Here is a 24394-nt window from a genome sequence, read left to right on the forward strand (position 1 = left end):
GTAACAAGAAGAAAGCAGAACTAGGATGAACAGGAATGGGAGGTAGCTCGAAGGCTGCAATGGGATAGATTCTGGGCAGAGCTCAAAGGTTGGGCCACTGGACCCTAAACCCTTCCCTGAATCCTCCTATTTCTCCCTTGCTCCATCCAACTTCACTTAATTGGAGCCCATAAATTCCTTGTCTGGCCCTCTTCTTTGTTCTAGGAACTCTCCATTTCTAAAGCATTTCCAGTAATATGACTCAGTGATGTCACCATCGGATCAGACCTCAACCTTTTGCTCCCCAGGGCACATTTAACTTCCTTCCACTCCCACTAGCCCTGCTTCTACACAGAAATCCACCATCTCCTCTTCATTCCCATTCCACCTACCCTTCACAAATACAACTCTGTTATACTATAACGTGCATAACTTTAACATAAACCAAAAAACAAAACTCACTACTATTGAGTCAATTCTGACCCATAGTGAGCCTGCAGAGCAGAGTAGAACTGCCCCTTAGGGCCTCCAAGGCTGTAATCTTTATGGAAATCAACTGCCACATCTTTCTCCCAAGGACCAGCTGGTTGGTTAGAAGCATTGACCTTTGGGATTGCAGCCAAGTGCTTAACCACTTTACCACCAAGGCTCCTTAACTTTAACATAGATTTGGTAAATAGGAGAATTATGTCAGTATTATAATGTTGAAGAATCATTAGCTCATATCCAATTATTAACAGCATGTCAGTAACGTGTGGCCTGAGAAAGCAGAGCTGACCACAAAGCTCGCCAGCAAGCCATAGAAGAATACAGTATTGTACATGACACCTATTCATCCTAGTCCTTTGTCTTGGCTTGGTTTGGCCACATGCAAAAGAAACAAGTCCAAGTCTCTGAGCCAGAACCATTTCAGAGTTCATTTCCATAGTTCATGCAAAGCCAGCAGCTGTTTCTTGACCTGTAATTCCTTCTTCTGAGTAAGGAGCAGACAAAAATGCTCTAGACCTTACTCTGTGGGCCGGAGTATCCAGCAGGGAGAATCCTGGCCCCACTCAAGACCTATTTAACAGAATCTATTTTTTAACAAGACTCTCTAGTTACACATATGCTCACTTAAGTCTGAGAAATGCTGCTCTGGGAAAAATGGAGGTGGTGGGGTGTGGGGGTTGTGGCATTGATAACTAATCAGGTTGTAGCACTGGTAAGTTACCCAATATGTTGACTGTGGAAATTAAACTTAGAGCTGTTAGGAGAGAGAAAAAATGCAGTGGGAACAAAGAAAACTAAAGAAAAAAGATAAACCATTTAATGCCCCCCCTACCCCCCCAAAAAAGTTCTACAAGAAAATAAATGTGGTCATATATACTACTTGGCTCAGTAAAACAATAGTTATTTAACCAAAGTACTGGAAACACTGAACAAAAGTTCTGGTACATTTCTATTTGTAGTATAAGAGAGCCAAGTCATCAGTGATTATAACATAGCATCCAAGAAACACCTAAAAATAGACATAGCAAGAAATAGCAGCATAAACATGTTACTGACTTAAGACATATACATGTAGATAGCAGATAAAACGGCTAGGCATTTGAAGTGATTGTTTCTAGAGAATAAAAGATAAGGTCAGGTGGGAATGATGCTTCTCATTAAAAGCTTTTTGTACCAAATGATTTTTTAAAAAACTCTGTGTATTACTTTTATAGAACAAAAACTAATCTAAAAAAGAAAAAGAGCAAGTTGTTTCCTCAGTAAAACACTGATGAAGGTCAAGTAAAACAAAGATGAGAATAAACATGGATTTGATAAGATGGATGACATTGGAAAATGTGAAGAGTATGGTGAAAAAGAGGACCAAAAAACCCTGGCATTTTGCCATCAGGTTTGTTCCCATATGGTGCACATCACATTCCTCAGCCCAACTGGTTTCCACATCTAAAAGAGAAAGGTTTATACTGATTTATTCTGGCAACAGCAGGAACTTCATAATAGCACGCCTACATCACAAAGTCATCTCACAGACAATGGGAGCCGTGAGAGGCAGAGATTTCCTTGAAGCCCTGTCTGTCAAAATGACTCAGATGTTATCCAATCAGAGTAGTGGCCACCATGTAATAGCTTGGGTTCTCAATACCACATGCTCTCCATTTCTCCAGACTCTTTCTTTTCGGTCTAGCTCCCTTCCCCTAAAAATAACCTATGGGATTTGTCCTTAGTTTCTTAGTGCTTCTCTAGCAGAAATATCACATGTGAGTGGCTTTAAAAAAGAGACATTTATTTTCTCAGTTCAGAAGGCTAGAAGTTCAAGTTCAGGGCAATGGCTCTAGGGGAAGGCTCTCTTTCTTTCTGCTCTGGGGGAATATCCTTGTCTCTTTCAGCATTCCTCAGTTCATTGGTGATCTATCTTCATGTGGTGTGGCATCTATCTTCACCAGTTTGTACTTGTTTGTCTCTGTGCCTAACTTGCTCTTTTTATATCTCAAAAGTGATTAGGTTTAAGACACACACCACACTGATGTGGTCTCATTAATATAACAAAGAACCCCCTATTCCCAAATGGGATTACACCCACAAGTAAAGGGGTTAGGATTCCAACACATATTTTGGGGGGACACAAATCAATTTTGACAAGGTAGAACAGGGGACAGAAGCCTAATTGAAGTGGGCCAAGCAGAGAAAAGAGACAAGGAAGGGGAAATTGGTTATAGGTGATATTTTCAGAAAATCAGGCATGAAGTGAAGCTGAAACTGGGGCAGAAGCATCTCAGATTAGGAAGACCAAGGGCAGATTTGTTTGACTTAAGCTGCAAATTTTGTTTCTGTCTATATACTGGTAAGAAGATAGGGAGTACGAATTTGAAGATCTCAATTTGGAGACGAAGATAGACTTGGAAAAAAAAGATGACAATAAACACATCTGCTTCTCTAACTAGGGATCAGGTCAATTGTGAGCCAAGAGATAAGGACCAGGGAGTTGTCCACCACACAGAACAAACCTGGAGAGTTGGTTCTCCCTGAAGATGTGGAGGAGACAAAGGATACCCAGAGTCATATTTAAACAGACCTTACACAAAATTGAGTAAAATAATTTGCTTTAAATTTATAGATAAAACCCATGACTTCGAAGGCCTTCCTCATGTGAATTGGGCAGCACTGGGACGTTCCATCCTGAAACCTCTCTGGTTGGGGTGCTTGGGTAGGATCACAGTGAAGTACAATAAGTGAGCAAAGGAGAATCCTGCCTACTTTTGGAAGAGGCTGTAGAAGGAGTGGCCCTTAAACAAGCTCTTGAGGGAAGAAAACAAGTTTACCAAGTAGATAAGAGAGGACAGAATGTTCTAGAAGGAGGAGAGACAAGCTCTACAATCTGGAGGCCTGAAAAGATGCTGTGTTTTGAGGCATTCAAACATCTTTCTAAATTCTCTTGGCGGGTGGGTAGGCCTTAGGAGAGGAGGAAGACAAAGCTAAGAGGAAGGCAGCAATAGTACCACCATATCCTACAGCAACTTCTTGGCCAGAATAAGGTGCCTGAATGTGACGCTGGGATCATTAGGGAGATATGGAGGGATTTTTAAGCAAAAAACAACATGATCAGATTGGCATTCGGGAAAAATCACTCCCCTGGCAGTTTGGTGGGTCAACTGGAGCAATTGTCTTCTGTTTGTCTTAATTGTTATCCAAATTAAATGGCAAACGACAAACAGAGAGCAGAGAAAGACTTCTGCTACAAATGTAATAAGAGGTTGATATCTTTAACTTATAAAAGATTGTACAGATGGGTAGAAAACTGTAGCAGGGCCAGTGTAATGGATTAAATCGTGTCCCCTAAAAATGTGTGTATTAATTTGCCTGAGCCATGATTGCGGATATCCTGTGATTGTCCACCATTTTGTCATCTGATGTGACTTTCCTATGTGTTGTAAATTCTGTCTGTTTGATGTTAATGAGGGGTGATGGGCGGCAGTTGTGTTAATGAGGCAGGACTCAATCTACTGGATTGGGTTGTGTTGTGTCTTGAGCTAGTTTCTTTTGGGACATAAAAGAGAGAGGAGAGCAGAGACAGGGAGATCTCATACCAATAAGAAAACAGTAGTGGATGTTAAAGCCATCCACTTGTGGTATTTCTGTTATAGCTGCACCAGATAACTAAGACAGCTACCCAGAGTCTAGAAAAAAATGAGCAATTGGCCTGAAAAGCTCATTTACAAAATATACTGAATAGTTAATAAACATATGAAAAATGTTCAACCTCACTATCATGTAAGTGCATAGTAAAATAATAATTTGATAAATTTTCACCTATCCCGTTAATAAAGATGAGAAATAATAACCTTCAGGGCTGGCAGGATTTAGTGAGAAGAATACTTCCACTGATGGGTTCAACATTTCAGGGAGTGACTTTGGCAACATGCATACTCTTTGACTCAACTTTTATATTTCTGGGAGTTTATCAGAAAGTTTATCAGGAAGTAACCTTAGTAACTGCAGATGTGACAAAGATTTATGTATAAAGAGTCCCATAATCTTGACATGATTATATGAAGTATATGTGATATTATGCAGCTATTAACAATATTATGAATTAGGTAAAAAGTTATATTGCAGCTAATCCCGAGTCTGCTTTTATGAGGTATATAAGCATAGAATGAAAACTGGAAGTAAATATACCAAAATGTGAACAGAGGTTATTGTCAGTCTGTGGCTTTATGGGTGATTTTCATCTTCTTTTTTAATAGTTTTCCTTTTTTCCATAGCAATAAGAGATTTAGCCAAAATAAGGAATTATAGGCCTCACGGGTTGCTTTGAGAGAACTTTGGTAAGAAAGTGTCTTAATGCTAGTCTAGTGCTGCTATAATAGAAATAGCACAAGTGAACGGCTTTAACAACAGAAATTTATTTTCTCAGAGTCTAGTAGGCTAGACTCTTTTTTTTTTTTAGTAGGCTAGAAGTCCAAATTCAGGGCACTAGCTCCAGGGGAAGGCTTTCTCTCTCTGTTGGCTCTGGAGAAAGCTCCTTGTCATCAATCTTTCTCTGATCTAGGAGCTTCTCAGTGCAGGGACTGCAGGTCTAAAGGACTGCCTCTGCTCTTGGCACAGCTTTCTTGGTGGTGTGAGGTCCCCCCCCACCCCCGTCTTTCTGCTTACTTCTCTCTTTTATATCTCAAAAGAGATTGACTCAAGACACAACCTAATCTTGTAGATTGAGCCCTGCCTCATTAACATCGTAGAGGTAGGATTTACAACACATAGGATAATCCCATCAGATGACAAAATGGTGGAGAATCACACAATACTGGGAATCATGGCCTAGCCAAGTTGACACACATTTTGGGGGGACACAATTCAATCTATAACAAGAAGCATCCTTGAGGTCCTGAAAAAAAGAATCACACCTCATGGGCTGGCTCATTCCTAGCCTACCTTTAAGTTTGGCCTCCAATGGAGTTATGCCAACAGACACAGCAGCTTCAGTGAGAAAGACCATGAAGAAGAGGACTGCCAGCAGGGAGCTGGAGGCTACTGCTACCTTGGTCCCCTACCTTTCATTTTTCACTCCACAGAAATAATGGAATAACAACTTACCCTCATCTGGGTCCCTACTATGGGCTTTACATGCTTCATCTTACTTAATCCTCCAAAGAAGCTATTACTGATAATATTCTCGTTTTAAGGATAAAAGAACTAAGGTTCAGAGAGGTGAATTAACTGGCCAAGGCCTCACATCTCATTTTAGTGTTTCTTTGGCCCTCTTCCTTTTTCACTTTACCCCCTTTTATTTAGCCCAGTTCATTAGTGTGTACCCTGATGTCTGAGCTGAAGACCACAGACACTTCATCTTTCTGGAAATTGTTTTGTTTGTTTTCAAAGTAAGTACGCAAGGCTTCTTGGAGGCAGGCTTCCCTGAAAACCCTTCCCCCTTCCTTTTCCTGTTGGCCTTTAACGTTTGCCTCTGGGGCCACAACCAGCTTTTTCACTTGGTAGCAGTGGCTCCTTGGTGCCTTTTCCTCCAAGATCATCAGGTCAGTATCCGCGATTACTCTCATCTCTCGTGTAAGAGAGAGCAGCTAAGGGGCATTCTTCTCTCCTTCTGACATCTTCTTCTCTGGTACTAGGCCCTCTGTTCTTCAAACTCTTTAGCTTTCTTCAGCTCCCCTTTCTTGTTCTACCTTGTCAGTATGTTTTGTCTTTTCTACTCCAGTTCATTTCTTGGTGTCTATCACTTTGTCCATCCCCTTATCTGTATCATCACTGCTAAAAGCAAATACCAAAGTATTATATTTGAAAGAAGATTTTTTTTTTAGTGCAGTGATCCCAAGATTTGTTCATTTATACAACCCATTAATGGGTACTAGGAGACCTGGTGGCAGTGGTTAAGAGCTCAGCTGTTAACCAAAAGGTTGTTGGTTCAAATCCACCAGCTGCTCCTTGGAAACCCTATGGGGCAGTTCTACTCTGTCCTATACAGTCCCTATGAGTCGGAATCAACTAGATGGCCAAAGGTTTAATGGGTACTGTGTCACACAGTTCTCTTCTCCAAAGTCTCTTTTGGGGTTTTAGGGTTCATTTAGTTGTCTCATATATGCTTGATCAAACTTAGGATGATGAGTGAGTGGGCAGTTGCTGATGACAGAGTGGACTGGAAAGCCACACTGGGGAGGAGAGAGATGAGATATCAGATACAAATGGATTACAGAGAACAGAGAGTCTACAGAGCCCACAGTGATGCCTACCCATTCATCTTCTAGACTGGAGTTCCAGTGGCTTCATACCAATATCTTGCTGTCCAGAAAGGTTGGAGATGCCAGTTTCCCCAAACTCCTGCCTCCCCAGATGTCTGCTCACTCTCATTCTCCTCCAGCTCCCCAAGCTGGATTCAGGTAGGCCTCGCTTCTGCTTCTCTCTCTTTTTATCTCTGACTTACTGAGTTGAAACTTCTCCATAAATGTAAACAATTCCTTAGCCACCTCCACTAGGTCCATATAGACACCCTAAGGCTGTTTGAAAAGAGAAACATTGCAAAGGACTCTGCCCTTTCTCAGGAGCCTGGTCTGGGACAGCCCTCACCTCCCATCTCTACACACACCCTGTCCCTGACCCTGCTCGTTTTTTGCGCAGCCCTCTTTGACGTGATTGGACCCCAGGAGCCCATCTTGGCTCTGGTGGGTGAAGACATCGAGTTGCCCTGTCACCTCTCCCCAAACGTGAGTGCTGAGCACATGGAGCTGCGGTGGTTCCGGAAGAAGGTCTCGCCGGCAGTGTTAGTGCACCGGGACGGTGTGGAGCAAGAGGGAGAGCAGATGCCTGAGTATCGAGGGAGAGCCACGCTGGTGAAAGACAACATCACTGCGGGGCGCGTGGCTGTGAGGATCCACCCGGTCAGGGCCTCCGACGATGGGGAATACCGGTGCTTTTTCAGAAGGGGTGAAATCTATGAAGAGGCCAAGGTGCAGCTGAAGGTGGCTGGTGAGTAGATGGGTTTTGACTTTCTCCAGTGACTCCCATGTGATATATATTTTCGTATAGATCGAATTACTTTGGAGACCATCAGATTCATTTTCAAAATCTCTTGGGTTGACTGCGGTTGGCAGACCTATAAGTGAGAGATGGGTGGGAAGAGGGCTTGAGTTGAGAGGGAGAGAGAGCACCAAATGTCTTTCTTGTACAGCTTTGTTTCACTTTCCTCCTGCTGTTCCCCTCAATTATAGAATAAGCATTTCCCCATGTTATTAGTTGAATAAATGTAAGATATAAAGGCCACGTAGCAGTCTTTTCTAAGAGTGCACCATAATTTACTTGGTCAAGCTCCAGAATAGGACATTTAAGTTGTGTGTGTTTCACCATTACAATAAGGCTGTGGTGAGCATCTCCATTACATACTTTGAGGCTGCTTTATGGATTGGCCCCTAAGGACTGATTTTCTAAGGCCATAGGGCATGATCATTAACTTTCTTGATCCACTCAGAGAAGATTTTACTTTTGTTTCCTTTTTTGCTTCCAGACAAAATTCAGGGTGAAACACTAAAGGCAATCATAGGCGTTCGGGAGGAAAAGTGTGCATTGAGGCCTGACTGTCCTACTTACTAGTGAATGGCATCAAGCTAATCTCTTTTTGAGCCATGTTTCCTAATGTAAAGCTGGGGAAGCACCTACCTGGCAGGATTTTACAAGAATGAAATAAAACTAGACAGTATATATAAGAAACCGCTTTGCCAAATCTGAAAGCATTATATACTTGTAAGATATTACTATGCCGTGTTGTTGTTGTGTGCCATCCAGTCAGTTTTTGACTCATAGTGACCCCATGTGACATTAAAAAAAAAAAAAATTGCAATCAACCCTATAGGACACAGTAGAGCTGCCCCAGAGGGTTTCCAAGGAGCACCTGATTCAAATTGCCAACCTTTTGGTTAGCAGCCATAGCCCTTAACCCTTATGCCATCAGGGTTTCCACCATATGACATTAGGTTTCCTAATTAGTTGTCTTTAGTCATTTTTCCTGTGCCTTAGGCTGCTCTAAAATATCAAATATAAAAATACATTGCCTTTCATAGACATAATCACATAAAGAACATTGGAAAAATACTTAAATGAAACCTGGGCCCCTGCCTTATAACAGGATGTCCCGGCAGCAACAGTGTGTGGAACTCACACGCTTTCATTTTTAGGGAAGAAGTATCTTGCAGTTTGATTATAAAAACCTAGAGATTTGGTAGCATAAAACTATGGGTCTCACCTTTTATGAGTCATGCGCACCTTTGAGAATCTGCTGAAAGCAGCAACCCCTTTCATGGGAAGAATACACATTCTCACGTATCTGTGCAAACTTGGAATATGGAGTTAAGCCAGTGGTTGTGGACATGTGTTTAAGGACTACACCCTGCAGCTCAGTGTTTTCCTGTACTCTGTGGAGTTGTAAGAAAAGAATGAGGCAAAATAAACAGGATGAGAAGCTTTGGAACTGATTTATGTTGGAACATAATTGTGAGAGGGAAGATGAAGTTGAAACCATTTTTTAAAATTCCTAAATCAGCATCACAGCTAAAGGAAACTTAAACTGTCATCTGTGATCTCAGTGCAATGATCCTCTAACCCTCTTTTTCCTCAAGGATGCTCCTTCTCTGTTCATTCTTGAACACTCAGTCTTAGTTCTCCTGCAACTCAAAGCCTTCCCTTAATACTTCCAACCACAGAGCTCCCTCCTATCTCTGAAACTCCCAACCTAAACCACTTACTGATCTTGCTGTTCCTGTACCTGATCAAAGACCCCTCGTGTGTGTCCATCAATCCCCTGTCCCTCTTTCAAAGACTACCTCAAATGCCTGTCTTTCCTTTAGGGCTAGGACCAGTGACTAGATTCCAACATGACATCCTTCTCTGCCAAGGTGTAAGAAATTCCCTCTATTGATACCTCAGTTTCATTGTGTAATGAAATATGGAGATGAGTCCCTCCCATTCCCAGTCCCCTTGTGCTTCTGTCTCTCTGTCTTTTTCAGACTATGTTGTCCTATGGTTATAAGGCTCCCAGAAGGGTGTTCACTAAGGACTAAGGCCAGTTCTGTCTCCATAGCTTTGGGCTCTGATCCTCACATCCATATGGAAGTTCAAGACAGAAGTGAGATCCAGCTGGAGTGCTCCTCAGTGGGATGGTATCCAGAGCCCCAGGTGCAGTGGAGAACTCCCGAAGGAGAGAAATTTCCATCCACATCAGAGTCCAGCAATCCTGATGAGAAAGGCCTGTTCACTGTGGCAGCTTCACTGATTATCAGAGACAACTCCCTGGGAAATGTGTCCTGCTGCATCCGAAACCTGCTTCTTGGCCAGGAGAAGGAAGTAGGAATTTCCATACCAGGTTAGTGGAACTAATGATGGATTTATATGTTGACACAGCTTCAGAGCCACACCACCTGGTACGCCTGCCTAGCCATGACCTCATAGATAGAGTTGTCCACTTGCCCCACTGAAGCGCCTGCCTTCTGACTTGGGGAAGCTCACCAACTTCACTAGAAGAGTAAAGATTCTAAAGGTACAAACTCTATCTAGACCTCATAGAAATTCCAGATTTTCCATCTTTGAAGATACACCTTAGGTAGAGAAGCCTTCTCACTGGAGGCCTTTCTAATCCAGAGTCTTCTGTCCTTGAGTGAACAAGAAGCCTAAATTGTTTTTCTATTTTTACTGTTTCTACCCTTGACTTCTCCTCAATATGTTCTCAAGGTCCTCAGGGAAGCTTATTCTCCTATTTATTCTACAGATACTAACTCTGATTCACGCATAAACCTTGTTTTATTCTTTGATCTTTATTTCAGTCTTATTATGTTACACATGTGGAGCCATGGTGGCGCAGTAATTAAGAGCTTGGCTGCTAATCAAAAGATCAGCTGTTTGAATCCAATGGCGGCCCTTGGAAACCCTATGGGGCAGTTTTGCTGTGTCCTATAGGGTCACTATGAGTCGGAATCCACTCCACAGCAACAGGATGTTACACACAGAGGCGTCACTTCCCTTTCCTCATTTACTTCACTTATCTCTTTGGCTCCCACCCTCCCCTGATATTTATGGAGGAATTTCCAAAATAACAGGAATTGATCAATTATATCCTTTATTTCACAGATCCTATCCCATAAAAACTCTTGTTCAGCATCATTCTTCACTTTCTCTGCTCTTTTCTACCCAAGTTCAATTTTTTTTTTTGAAAAGTTTAGAATGGCACTGGAGCCACTATTTTTGCCATGGGAGGAGCAGGAGAGGTCCAGGTCATCCCTTCTTCTCTCCCATTTTGGAATCAGGAGAGAAGTGGGACTTACTCAGAGTTTCTCAATAAATGTCCTTTTTGGAAATTTTTGTTTTAGCTCCCTTCTTTCCAAGGCTGACTCCCTGGATGGTGGCTATGGCCGTTATTCTGATGGTCCTAGGACTTCTCACCATTGGGTCCATATTTTTCACTTGGAGAGTATATAGGCAAAGATCCAGAGAGAGGAAGAATGAATTCAGCCCTAAAGGTAAGTCACAGAATCCCAGGTTACTAGTCAGGAGTGCTTCGGAGTGGGGTTCTATTCAAGTCCTTTAGGATGACTTCCAGCAGGAAAATACTTGATTCTGGATTCAAAGTTGGGAAAGATTATAAAGATTTGGAAGTCACAAATATTCAATATGATGGAGAAGAACAGGGATTTGGGGCACAGGCAGAGTCAGAACCAATTCTAACTGAAGTATTAAATCTGATGTTTAGTTACTACCCACCTTCAGACTGTGTCCCCACTTTTAACTCAGCTTCTTGGGAGCAATCTCTTATTTTTAAATATCTAATCTCAAGCCAGTAGGAACTTCCTGTATATTTCTTAGAAAGCTAAACAAACAAAAAAATCCTTGTTCTCGATTTATTGATAATGTGTCAATACTCAGGTATTCATGAATGAAACAGTTTCTTGTTGGTGTGTTTCCCACTTCAGTTTTATCCCCTCCCTCACATCCTCTATAGGACATTGAGATATTTCCATTTGTTTTCCAGAGAAACTTCTGGAAGAGCTCAGTAAGTTCTGTCTTCTTGTCCTTGTTTCACCCACAAGGTTTTCTCTCTCTGATTCTACAACCTGTCAATGACAATCTCTCTCTTTCATTGCAGAATGGAAGAAGGCTACATTGCATGCAGGTCAGTGGCTCTGAACTTCTCAAGGGCTCTGAGGCTCTTTGCTGAGGGATTCAGAGTCCTATGACACTTACAAATAAAAACACTAATATCATTTTAGTGATGAGGATAGTGAGGGGAGAGGTGATAGCAAATGGCCTCAACACTTTTCTTGTTAGCCAGAACACAAGCGCCCTCAGAGAAGGTCCAAGTAGGCACTGGGGACAGTCAGCACTTATCCTGTGGCTATTGATGAGGGAGGGAGCGAGCCTGGAGGCAATGGAGACAGCTTAACAGGCCAAACAGCTCTTCTCATCAGGAGACCTGTCAACTCCTAAAATAGTGATCTATTTCTTTGGAGAAAGAGGGATAGATCCTGAAACCTCTACCACTCACTGACTCTTGGACTCCTCTCTCTCACTCTTTCCAGTTGATGTTACTCTGGATCCAGATACAGCCCACCCCCATCTCTTTCTGTATGAGGATTCAAAATCTGTCCGACTGGAAGATTCACGGCAGAAACTGCCTGAAAAGCCAGAGAGATTTGACTCTTGGCCCTGTGTGTTGGGTCGTGAGACCTTTACCTCAGGAAGACATTACTGGGAGGTGGAGGTGGGAGACAGGACTGACTGGGTGATTGGAGTGTGTAGGGAGAATGTAATGAAGAAAGGATTTGACCCCATGACTCCTGAGAATGGCTTCTGGGCTGTGGAGTTGTATGGAAATGGCTACTGGGCTCTCACGCCACTCCGGACCCCTCTCCCATTGGCAGGAGCCCCCCGCCGGGTTGGAATTTTCCTGGACTATGAATCAGGGGACATTTCCTTCTACAATATGTCTGATGGATCCCTTATCTATACTTTCCCCACGGTCTCTTTCTCTGGCCCCCTCCGGCCCTTCTTTTGCCTATGGTCCTGTGGTAAGAAGCCCCTGACCATTTGCCCAATCACTTATGAGCCTGAGGGGGTCACAGTGGTTGCTGATGCCCAGGACCCTTTTAAGGAGATCCCACTGTCCCCCATCAGGGAAGACTCTGCATCCAGGGATACAGACACTCTCCATTCTAAACTGATCCCTACCCAACCTAGCCAAGGGGCATCTTAAGGACTATCCTAACTCAGCTGCTTTCTCTTTCTCTAACTCCTCTGCCTCATCACCTCTGAGGCTTCAGCTGTCAGCTTCATTCAGCTCCTGTTTCTTCCTATTAAAAAAAAAAAAGAGAGAGAGATAAATTAGGCTTGGGAAGGTTGTGCTGCTACTGCTGCTAGAGAGGCTGGGTGTAAGACCTTCCTAATCTGTGTCTGTACCAATATTTGGGGGTGGGGGGGTGACTCTTAAACCACTTCTAGTGCGCTCCTATCTCTTGAGGCCAGATCCAACAGGGAGGGACTTAGAGCAAACTCAAAGAACGGCTCAGGGATCGAGGTAAGGTTAGGTTAGCATGGGATTGAGGTGGAAACATTTTGGCATCCAGAATAGGGACATGCAGAGGAACAGACTGTAGACAAGCATAAAGCCCAAAGGTGTTGGGAAGGAAAGATTCCAGGCTGAAATCCCACAAAGGCATTTGAGGGGACACCAGGGTGTTGGCAAGTGAGGTAAAACCCAGGACAACAATGAACTCTAGAGTTTTGGGGGCCTAATCTTAAATTTTCCATGTCAACCCATAAAATAAACAATAACACCTGAGAAGAATGTGCTCCTTAGAACAATCAATTGTAGGAGATCAAAAGGACATTTGCCCAAAAGCAAAGATGAGAAGACAGGAAGGGGTAGAAAGACAAAAGGAAATGGTGAACCCAGGACAGAAATGGGGAGAGTGCTGACAAGCGGTGGGGAGTGAAACCAATGTCATGGAAGACTTTACGTACAAACTATTGATTGGGGAACTAATTTGTCCTGTAAACTTTCACCTAAGGCACAATTTAAAAAAATCCCATGCCATGTCCTACAGGGTGGAGGAGACAGGCCCTACTTCTATGGGATCTGGGTATAGGAAAGAGGAATAGAGAGGAGCTGGAATGAGCAGGGCTAGAGGGGCAGACAAAAAGCTTGACAGAAGAGAGCATCTTGGACAAAACTCAAAGTTGTCAGCATGGTCGTTCCTCGAGCCCTGTCCCTCTTTGCCTCCTCCTGTTTCTCCCTTGCCTGGACATCAGTCCAGTTTCAATTTGTTAGCTCCACAAGTTCCCCATTTTCTTCCTTCTGATCTAGCATCTCTCCATTTCAAAGGCATTTCCTAGGAATTGTCCTCCAGAGATATTACCATTACTGCTTCTCAGCCAGTTTCAGCTTCCTGCCCCCTCAGACCCCATCCAACATCCAAACCCCCCAAACACACCTTCGATTTGCTTCAACTTCTATCCATTTCCACGTGGTGCCACCGTCCACTGTCTCCCCATCTCCCCAGCTTCCCGACATGCTGCTTCTCTTCGGCATCCCCCAAATGCTGCGTCATCATTCTTAAGAGTAACTGGCAATAAGACCGCACCTATTTGTATTTGCCCCTGGCCATTTTCCTGGGGTTTGTTTCACCAATGAATTCCAAATTTATCCAGGCTCGTACTTTGCATTTTCATTGTATTCTTCCAGTTTCCAGCATAGATGTTGCCCATGGTCTTTACCTAATAAATAATTTTGTTCCATTGCTGAAAGCAGCCTCTGTATCTTCCTTTCTTCATCCCAACAGGTGGAACTGAAACAAAAACAGAGGAAAGAAACCTGTGAGCATGGAAAGCAGCTGGTAAAAGCAGTGCCATTTTATCTAGCTCAAGACCCATCCCAGGCCTGATGACAGGCTGACATAGACCATGGGGGTCACAGTGTCAATGGCTACCGTCAGCCTCTCTTTGGGTGGTGACTCCATTTCTACCACCAGGAAGGTAACTGACTCCTGGTGTGGGTGAGTGAAGCCATCCCTTCAAATTAACTGCACTTTTCCCGGGAGGGGGGATTATTTGGGACATCTTCAAGGGTAATGCCTCAAAATTAAAAAAAAATAAAAACAAAACTGAGGTGATCTTTGGAAAACACCATCCCAGAAAGGAGCTCTTTGGATTCTTGCTTGAAGGCCCTCTTGGTCCAGAGAAAAGCCCATTAGACCCTCTGTTGCCTTAAATCACTGTTAGGAATAGTCCCCTCGCATAAAGTCTGACCTTAATGCAATTCAACCTGCGCTGCTGCCCAGTCACCAAAAGGTGGGAAAATCATCTTACATGTATTCCTTTTACCGAGAAATTGTCAAAATCAGACCTACTACTTGTCACACTGCAACTTCACCAAATCCAAATTATGTTCCCAGTAAACTATTATATCCATTATTGCGCCATATTACATGTCTCATGATTAAACTAAAAAGCAACTCTTCTAAATTTTCTATCTGCCACCCTCACAGAGGATCATATCAAACTAAAACCAAATGTTGACTCTTGGGTGGGAAATCTGAGCACCTGACAGGTCTATTATCATCACATTCATTCCACTTTAAGAAAAATGTGACAGTAATACTCTATTATCTACATTCTGTCATTTTCAGCTCCCAGGCTCCATATGTTTGATTCTGGTTCTGGTGTTTTTCTACTGATTTGGAATTTAAGATCTTAATACATTTCAGTGGAAGTATTACTAGATTGTTTTGAAATGAAACCATATACTGGCTTTGAATTAGGAGACCACAGAAGATTTCTTCTGAGAGGGGGTTGAGATGAAAACAAAATTGAGCTAGGATGAGAAGTGATAGTCAACATTTACTCCAAGCACCTTCTTTCAGAGATGAGGAAACTGAAGCCATGAGAAATAAAAGGATTTGATCATAGACATACAGTAGGTGGCCAAGACAGGACCGAAATGCTGATATTCTTGATACCTGTCTAAGACACCTTCCACTGAGCAAACCACAGTTGGGTAGGAGAACAGATTAAGTTAAACTGGGGGCTGGAGCTTCAGAAAATTGTTTACAGAAATTACCAGGGTTGGACCTATTGGTTCAGGGGATCCGTAGGTTTAGGAAAGGACAGGAGAAAAAAAAATCCATGCAGTATGCTACCTTCTGCCTGCACCTAGAACCTGCACCTGGAGAGCCAGAGAGAAAGGGCTCCTTCCTCCATCATTTCACATACCCCCAGCAGCCAATGTCCTCCTTTCTCTGCCCCTTCCTCACACCCCACCCACTCCCACACTGTACCGTTTGGAGAACACCATTTATCCCTGGTTTAAAAGTATTTGTGATTAAAGTCGTACTTTCAGAAAATAATTTTTTTTTATTTTAAGTTCAAACTTCTTAAAAATACTTGGGAACCTCGGGCAGTTGTTTTGTTGATTTAATGTGTATCCTGAAAGGGAATTTTACTACCACCATGCCCAGAATAGACAGGGCTGTCACAGCAACTTTTTTCTAAGACTGGAGAGAAAAACAGTCACAAGTTCTAGTCAGCTCTGTGACACCCCCCTCCCCCCAGTTTCCTGCTTTTCTTCCTGGTCACCTGTCACAATGCTGGCTAGTGGTAAATTTCTAGGAAAAAACCAGTGCCCTTCTTCCCCCTGGCTCTAGCTTGCATGATCCACCCCTGAGGAAGAACTTATCTGATGACCTAAGAACATGCCTTGAGGATCCCTCTCCTGCTGGCACCAGTACTAGAACTGTCCCGAGTGACTAGAGACAATGATTAGACTCAGTAGTTCTGGCTTTATTTCTGAATCTTCTAAAAGGCAAGAAATGTCTCACCTCCAGTGCTTCACCAAACCTGCTGTCATGGATTGAATTGTATCCCTCTAAAATATGTGTCAACTTGGCTAGGCCACGATTCTCAGTGGTTTGGCAGTTATGTAATGATGTAGTCATTCTCCATCTTGTGATCTTATGTAACTATCTTCCATTTTATGTGTTATAAATCTGATGTGGTGGGGATTAGGGTGGGTTGTATCTTGAGTCACACCATTTAAGTACTTCCTTACTTAAGTTACTACCCTTCACTGCTTTACTGAGGTTACATCCTTGCTTGAGTCACACCTTTTACCTTACAAGAGATAAAAGGAGAGAGAAGCAAGCAGAGAGAGAGGGAGCTTGCTACCACTAAGAAAGAAGAGTCAGGAGTGGAGTGCGTCCTTTGGACCCATTCCTAGACCCAGGGAAAGATTGATGCCAAGACACATGGAGATCTCCAAGGAATATCAGACCCACAGGTGTTGAAAGGAGACAGGGGCCTTTCCCAAGAGCCCTGAATTCAGACTTCTAGTCCCCTAAACCGTGAGAGAATAAATTTTTGTTTGTTAAAGCCTTTAACTTATAGTATTTCTTTTATAGCAGCACTAGATAACTAAGACACCCACCATAAGATTTCAGAAGCACCTGAAATTTCATTGTACCCCCACTACAAATAACTAACTGAAAATATATACTAATAATAATAAAAAAAAAAAACCTGTTGCTGTTGAGGTGATTCCAGCTCATAGTGATGCTGTAAGACCCCACAGGGTTTCCAAGACTATAAGTCTTCATGGAAGCAGACTGCCACACCTTTCTCTCATTGAACGGCTAGTGGGTTCAAAGGGTTCAGACGACTCACCATTAGGATGGCAGCCAAGCTTTTAACCACCTTGCTACCAGGGCTTCTGTATATACTAACGACACCTCAAATTTAACAGGTCCAAAGCACAACTCTGGATTTCTTCTGGCAAACCCATTCCTAACTTGGTCATTCCCATTTCCATTAATAGCTTTAGCATTCACCCCATTTCTCAGGCCAAAAACATAGGAGTCAGCCTTAATTCCTCTTTTTATCTTACTACCCACCTCCATTAGTAATCTGTTAGTAAGTCCTGTCAGCTCTGCCTTCAAAATGTATCCTAAATGTGATCGCTTCTCTCCTCTTTTACCACTAGTTCCTTGGTCTAAGCTATCATCACCGCTCACCTGGATTTTCGAAATAGCATTTGCTTCAACTCTTGCCCCATACAGTCAGTTCTCCATACAAGGGCTAGAGTATTGTTTTTAAAGACAAATCAGATTATATCACTGAAATCCTCCAATATCTTTCCAGTGCAGTCAGGATATAACTCAGGCTCCCTAATATGGAAGGCCCCACCTATACGACCTGGCCCTTGGCTACCTCTGCAGTCTTATCTCTTTCCCCTCTCCCCTTTATTCCTTTCTTCCTGACACAGAGGGCTTTCGTTGTTCCTTTATTCTTGTCTCAAGCCCTTTGTTCTTGCTGTTCCCTCTGCCAGCCTCCCCTCCCCAGGTATCTTGTTTGTCTCACCCCTCCTTTCATTTGGGTTCTGCTCAAATACCTTCCCTAACCACCCTCTGTAAAAATAGCACCCTACTCCCAACCCCTCTCCACCATTCTCTGACCTCTTGCCTTGCTTTATTTTTCTTCAAATCACTCATCACCTCTTGAAATTACATGCTTATTTATTTTCCTTATTGTCTGTCTTGTCATAAAAGCAAGAGTCCATGAGAATAGGAATTTTGTTTTGCTTGCAAACAAATAAAAGTGCCTGGCACATATTAATTATTCTTTAAATGCCAACTGAGAGATTAAGCGATAAGTGTGCTCCAGCATGTTTGGATCTGGAGGTCATGGTAGCTGTGACTGACCTACCGCAGAGAGATGGCTGCTGAGTGTTTTCCAGATACATGTGGGTAAGGATGGTCCAAACCCCGCCTAGCAGTTGGGCCTTTACTATCTCAGCCTCTTTGAGAGTAGGTCAGATTGTCAGATTTAGCAAATAAAGTATGTCTACTTGGTGCATACTTATATTAAAAGATTATTTGTTATTTATCTGAGATTCTAACTTAACTAGACTTCCTGTATTTTATCTGGCAGTCTTACCTGAGAGGCCTGGGCCCTTTCACCCTCTAACAGAGGTAAATACCACAGATTCCCAGAGGACAGTTCACCCCGAGAAACTTGTATGAACACTAACTCCCTTTCCTCTTCTTCACCTAATTTTCAATTTCATGTTTTACAACTTAGTTTTCTAACTCTTTATTCTGTCCTTTCTCAGTATTCTTTAAGGCCACTGTGGTAAATTGTTATACAAATGACTTGAGTAAACCTCTTATCCTGGACCCAAGCCTTGTGTAATCTCTCTGGATGCTGACTCTGGTTTTGACCCTGTGACATGCTTTGCCCAGTGGTGAATGTGAGGTAATTAGAAGCTTGAAAACATAAGTGTCCATGGGGCTTGCTCTCTGGAAATTTTTGCCCACCAAATGGAGAAGCCAGGTCTAACCTCCTTGGAGGTGAAAGGCCTTATGCAGAGAGGCCCAGCCAACCTAGCTGAATGAAGGGCATGAGTGGCTCAGGCAAGACCAGCAGAAGAACCACGGAATCAGGAGAAATGCTAGCTGTGGTTTTAAACTACTGGCTTTTGGGTCGGTTTGCTATGCAACAATAAATAATTGAAACAGTTACTTTAAATTTTTTTTACTAATATGTCTTTCCCTTTTCTTATTTATTTTTGCTTTTTCTAAAAATATTGTTTTAAAATGTGGGGTTTTTTCCTTCTCTTTTTTAAGGGGCAATCCAATTTTTCATTGAGGAACTAAACTGGCAAATTCCCTTGAGGCCTAGGGGCTTGAGCTTACATTATCAGAAGCCTCCAGCTTCTGCCCATTTTGCTCCATATTTTTCAGGTTCATTGCCCCAGTAGAGTGTAAGCCTGATAAGGATGGAGCTTCTGTCTGTTTTTTTAACTGTTGGATTATCAGCACATAGAACACTGCCAGGCACATACCTGTTAGCCCACTGCCATCGAGTGGATTCCAACTCGTAGTGACCTTATAGGACAGGGCAGACCAGAAGTGCCCCATAGGGTTTCCAAGGAGTGGCTGGTGGATTCGAACTGCAAACTTTTGGTTAGCAGCCATAACTCTTAACCACTGCGCCACAAAGTCCCCACTAGGCACATAGTAGGTACTCAATAAGTATTTGCTAAATGTTGGATGAAAGAATTGCCGCTCTTATCTCTTGTCAAAGTCATTACCCACCAGTACAGTACCCTCTGAGAAGAGCAGAGCTGATTGCAATGGAAAGGCCTGCCATCACTGCCAAGTGGATCTGGTTTGCTGCTGTTCCAAATGGTAGAGGGACTGTGTCCTTGTGTTCCCCATGAAGATGGCAAGCATTTCAGTCTTATCACATCACTTTGAACAGAGGGAGGGTAATGCCCTGAAATTCCTGCAAATTTGCTAAAGTCTGCTCTGAAATTTTAAGTTCAGGCATTATTCTCTTCTGGAACTTTAGCTAAAACCCGCTACTCTCGAGTCGATTCCAATTCATAGTGACTCTATAGGACAGAGTAAAACCGCCCCATAGGGTTTCCAAGGCTATAATCTTTATAGAAAAAGATTGCCACATCTTTCTCCTGCTGAGCAGCTGGTAGGTTCGACCTGCCTACCTTTCTGTTAGCTAGCCAGTGTTCAACCAGGGCTCCTTTCTGGACGCTTAAGCTCCAATATGTACTCCTATTCTTCGGGGTTTCCCAGAAAGAAGACCTTGCAACAACTAGAGAGCCGTAGTGTTGATTATTGTATATTTTGTTTATTGAACATTATGTTACTGTATATAATTGATATAACAGCCAATAATAGTAACTAGCATTTATTGGATGCCAAGTGTAGAACTAAAAACTTGACGTGTTATCCCATTTACCTAAAAATATTCTATGAGGTAATTACAATAATTATTACCATTTTAGAGATGAAGTACCTGAGGCTCAGGGAGAATAAGTAACTTGGTCAAGGGCACATAATAAGTGGCAGAGGTCATACATGGATCTTTCAGAAACCAAACTCATGCTTTTAACCACAATACTTCCTTATTCAGATATACGTATCCATTCTCATATAGTTCAAACTCCTCATGATCTCTCCGCCTTTCTCTCTCATTACTGTTTGGTACATACGTTCATGGTAGATCAACTTTGTGAATGAAGAGGTGAAAGAAAGTTCTGCACCTCTTAGTCAATGCATCTTCCCATGAAATTGCCACTCCTTCTTGCTAGGGGAAGTTTTACTTTCTCTGGCCCTTAAAATACCTAGGTTCATTCTGTGGTTTTATCTCACGATGACAGTGAGTGTTGCTTGACTCCGAAAATCCAGAACAGTTGCCTGCAACCCTAAGATATGTCTGTCCTTACAAAATGTTCACAAGCTTCTCCCGACAACCAGTCCAATAATCAGATTTTAATATTCTCTGTAGACTGTTTTCCTTTCATCTCTCAGAAAAGGTGGACTCCACCATTTCAGGGACCAAGGAACACCGTCCTTCGGCTGTGGTCATCTCTGGCAGTCTTCAGTAATTCACTGTCAGACACTTCCAGTGGGGGAGCGCATTCACTCAGCCTTACAAATATCCATTGTAAACTGTGCTTTTGACTGGTCTGCTCCATATTTCAAAAATATTTTGGACCACAGCCTGTAGCACATAGGTCTGAACATGTTTTTGAATGTGGCTGCTTCCTCATCCATAAAAGAAAGATTCATACTTTCTCTAAAAAGCTAAACCCCCAAACAACTGTCTCAAACCTGGTTGCATGTCAGAATCACGTCAGGGTTAAAGATACAATTCCCAGGCACCATCCCCAGAAATTGACTTGGTCTGGGGTTGGGGAGATGTTGGTATGTTTTAAAATCTCCCCAGGGAAGAACTCTACCTAGAGGATTATAAAAGGCATTATTTATATGCTTTTATATCCCACCTTCTCCTAAAGTCAGAATAGTTTCTCTGTTAAGAATAATAGGATTATTGTATTTTAAACCGGTGGTTCTCCAAGTTGAGCTTGCATCAGAATCAAGCGGTGGGCCTGTTACACAGATTGCCCAAGTCTATACCCCAAAGTTTCTAATTCAGTAGTTCTGGGGTGGGACTGAGAATTTCCTTTTCCAGCTGGTTCCCTGGGAATGGGGATGCTGATGCTGATGGTTCTGGGTCACACTTTGAAAACCACTGCTTAAACCAAGGAATTAGGCATTGTATTTCCTCAGTTGAATTCATGGTGAAACTCAAAGGTGTCTAAGAGCAGATCCTGACGTCCACAGAGGCAGAATGACTTCTCTAAGATCTCCTAGGCAGTTAGCTGGCTAGTTCTAGTTCTGTTTGAAATTAGAACTCAGGTTCCCTGAGTTCCAGTCAGTGATATTCTGATGACAGCATCCTGAAGGCTAACACCTGTTAACAAAAACTTGAATCTGATTTTTATGTATGTTTAGAAAAATGGCTGCAGTGAAGGTTTGCTATCGAGTGCCTCCTGCACCGAGTTTAGTAAATACAGAAATTACTCACCTTTTTTGCTTTAAAAAGAAAAAAAAAAAATTTAAGTGCACAAATCCTCAGTGTACAGCTCAACAAACTCAACTCAGGAAGGCCGCCCCCTTACGCCCCTCCAGTCACGGGGGTCCACCACCTGGCAGATTTTAAACCTGAGATAGAAAGGGAATGAGAGGCGGAGTTAGCAAGCACCTGAAGGTTGGGCCTCAAAGTAGCAAAAACGGAATAATCCTAAAACCTCCTGTGAGAAAGCGTAAATTTAAGCAAAATTTATATATATATGTATATGTATATATATATATATATATATATTAAGCAAGGCAATTCAACCTCGGTGAGGTTATTTTAACTAGGCTTCTGTCCAGGTTAGGGAGTAAACGTCCTCATTCTTCTCGTGTACCCAGCCCTGAAATGCTCCGCCCGCCAGGGGAGCGTGATGTCGAATCTGTCACTCTGCAGCCCAGGCAACGCCGGCCCTATTCTGCACTTCCCCCGAGGTCGGTGTCTGGGACTGTCAACGAAGTGGCGGTTTCGCTTTCAATCAACGAATTCGAAATTTTTGAGAAAAGAGGAAAAGAAAGAGGGAGACACAGAATAGCATTTTTCGTAGTGACAGAAGAAAGTGCTGAGCGGGGTTGTCACTCAGCAAGTCAGGATGGCCGAGCGGTCTAAGGCGCTGCGTTCAGGTCGCAGTCTCCCCTGGAGGCGTGGGTTCGAATCCCACTCCTGACAATGTGGCATTTTTGTGTCATTGCAGCGATCGAGGCATTCTGCCTTTTTGTATGTATTTGCCACAGGCTGATCTATTTTTCAAAAACTTTATCCCAGCTTTGGAATGAAAGCACTTTGTACCCGAAAGATGATTAAAGAATTATCTACTTATTTTAATCTCATCTCCTTTCTTTGTTTCTCTGTCTCTAGTGGATCTGTCTTGATCACCACACTCAAAGAGCTGAACGAACGTTACTCCTCCATCCATGGCCTATTATCTTCACTGATGTATGCAGGGCTCATCTTTTGTTTTATTTGTAGAATCCTTTTTAAATTCACTTTTCTTATTCTCATTTCTATCCCCCATTCCCATATGAAATCATTGGGAAGGGCATCCTTTTATTTCTATATATTTTTGTAGAACATGCATTACTGGTTTGGACGTGTGCCTTTTTAATTTACATAAATGGGACTGTCTAATATGTCTACTTTTACTTCATTTATTTGACACCACAGTTTTGAGATTTATTTGTGGTGTTGTGTGCACGTCTAATCCAATTGCTTTTAGTTGTTCCATAGAAGTTCTCAGTGTGTGCCCACACTCCCAGATTGGATCCAGAGTCTTGCCACCACAAGTAACAGTTCTATCAGTGAATGGCCCATTATGAACCAGTGTAAAATTTGAGATACAACAGGAGTGGAATTGCTGGCCATGGTGTCTGCCAATCTAATTTTGCAGTTCAGCACAGGAGACCCATGGAGGATGACTTAGACATACAGAGAAAGTTATGTTTGTGACATCTCCAGAAAGAGCCCTAAGATTCAAGTTTCCTGATGTCCAGCCTTTTTTTTATCTTGAACATTAATAACTACAGTTATAATCTGTAATATACAATGTTTCTATTTTGGACTTATAATTTGGACGTTGAATATTATTCTTACATAATTTATTGCAAAGCCCCAATTAATTAAAAAAAAAAAAAACCCTCAGGTGACCAAATTTCCCCACCACCACCATTCTTAAAAAAAAAAAAAATTCAATCTAATACCAGGTTACAAAAGCAGAAACTGTCATCAACAAGAGTAGAAATGAACAAGATTTCTCATGTCACTCAGGTGGCCACATGTTCATTTCGTTTCTTCCCGCTTAGAAAAAAAGAAAATTTTTCTTTCTTAGATATTCTGATTAAAACATGATTTTAGGTCCCTGCTTGGGTCCTGGCAGCATATGAAACAAACCAACAAAAAAACCCAAACCTGTTATCATCATGTCGATTCCGATTCATGCGACCTTATAGGAAAGGGTAGAACTGCCCCCACAGGGTTTCCAAGCAGCTGGTGGATTTCAACTACCAACCTTTTCGTTAGCAGCCAAACTCTTAACCACTGCACCAATAGGCAACATTTGAGAGTAGAGAAAACGGCTAATAGGTGTGACTCCCAGGGAGCTAGGAGGAGTACTTAGAGGTGCCTGGAGGACCAGCAGCTTGATCCCATGCAATTTATGTTGCTATGAGTCGGAATCTACGGCAATGGGTTTTTTGCTGTTGTTTTGGGTACTAACCTTTGGACTCTGCCACTTGTGAGCTGGATGACTGTCTTAGTCATCTAGTGCTGCTGTAACAGAAATACCACAGGTGGACGGCTTTAACAAAGAGAAATTTACTCTCTCACAGTCTAGTAGTCTACAAGTCCAAATTCAGGGCGTTAGCTCCAGGAGATTTTCTTTCTCTGACGGCTCTGAAGGCAGGTCCTTCTCGTCCATTTTTCCCTGAACTAGGTGCTTCACCGCGCGGTAACCCCAGGT

General features: G+C 42.5%; 1 protein-coding gene and 1 non-coding gene across 3 annotated transcripts; both read left to right on the plus strand.

Annotated features, from left to right (window-relative positions):
- The first annotated feature begins 5924 nt into the window (after positions 1-5924).
- BTN1A1 (butyrophilin subfamily 1 member A1) lies at positions 5925-15030 on the plus strand. Of its 2 annotated transcripts, none has more exons than XM_049885784.1 (8): positions 5925-5996; positions 6723-6854; positions 7093-7440; positions 9545-9826; positions 10827-10976; positions 11486-11506; positions 11600-11626; positions 14292-15030. In XM_049885784.1, the coding sequence occupies exons 2-8, from the start codon at positions 6776-6778 to the stop codon at positions 14327-14329; spliced, it is 945 nt and encodes a 314-aa protein (XP_049741741.1). In that variant the 5' UTR covers positions 5925-5996; positions 6723-6775; the 3' UTR covers positions 14330-15030. The 2 variants fall into 2 exon arrangements, with proteins under 2 accessions (XP_049741741.1, XP_049741733.1); XM_049885776.1 differs by lacking the exon at positions 14292-15030 and adding an exon at positions 12033-14226.
- A 7495-nt stretch (positions 15031-22525) lies between these two features.
- TRNAL-CAG (transfer RNA leucine (anticodon CAG)) lies at positions 22526-22608 on the plus strand. The gene has a single exon. It is a non-coding gene; the product is annotated as a tRNA-Leu (tRNA).
- Positions 22609-24394: the final 1786 nt, after the last annotated feature.

The sequence above is a fragment of the Elephas maximus genome, chromosome 1, assembly GCF_024166365.1.
Source record: "Elephas maximus indicus isolate mEleMax1 chromosome 1, mEleMax1 primary haplotype, whole genome shotgun sequence".
Lineage (NCBI taxonomy): Eukaryota > Metazoa > Chordata > Mammalia > Proboscidea > Elephantidae > Elephas > Elephas maximus.

Bases quoted from the DNA above. Each gene is read 5' to 3' on its own strand.
- BTN1A1 (XM_049885776.1), top strand. From the start codon at position 6,776: ATGCCAGTTTCCCCAAACTCCTGCCTCCCCAGATGTCTGCTCACTCTC. The intron at 6,855-7,092 runs GTAGGCCTCGCT...TTTTTTGCGCAG, and splicing joins GCTCCCCAAGCTGGATTCAG to CCCTCTTTGACGTGATTGGA. The intron at 9,827-10,826 runs GTTAGTGGAACT...TTTTTGTTTTAG, and splicing joins AGTAGGAATTTCCATACCAG to CTCCCTTCTTTCCAAGGCTG.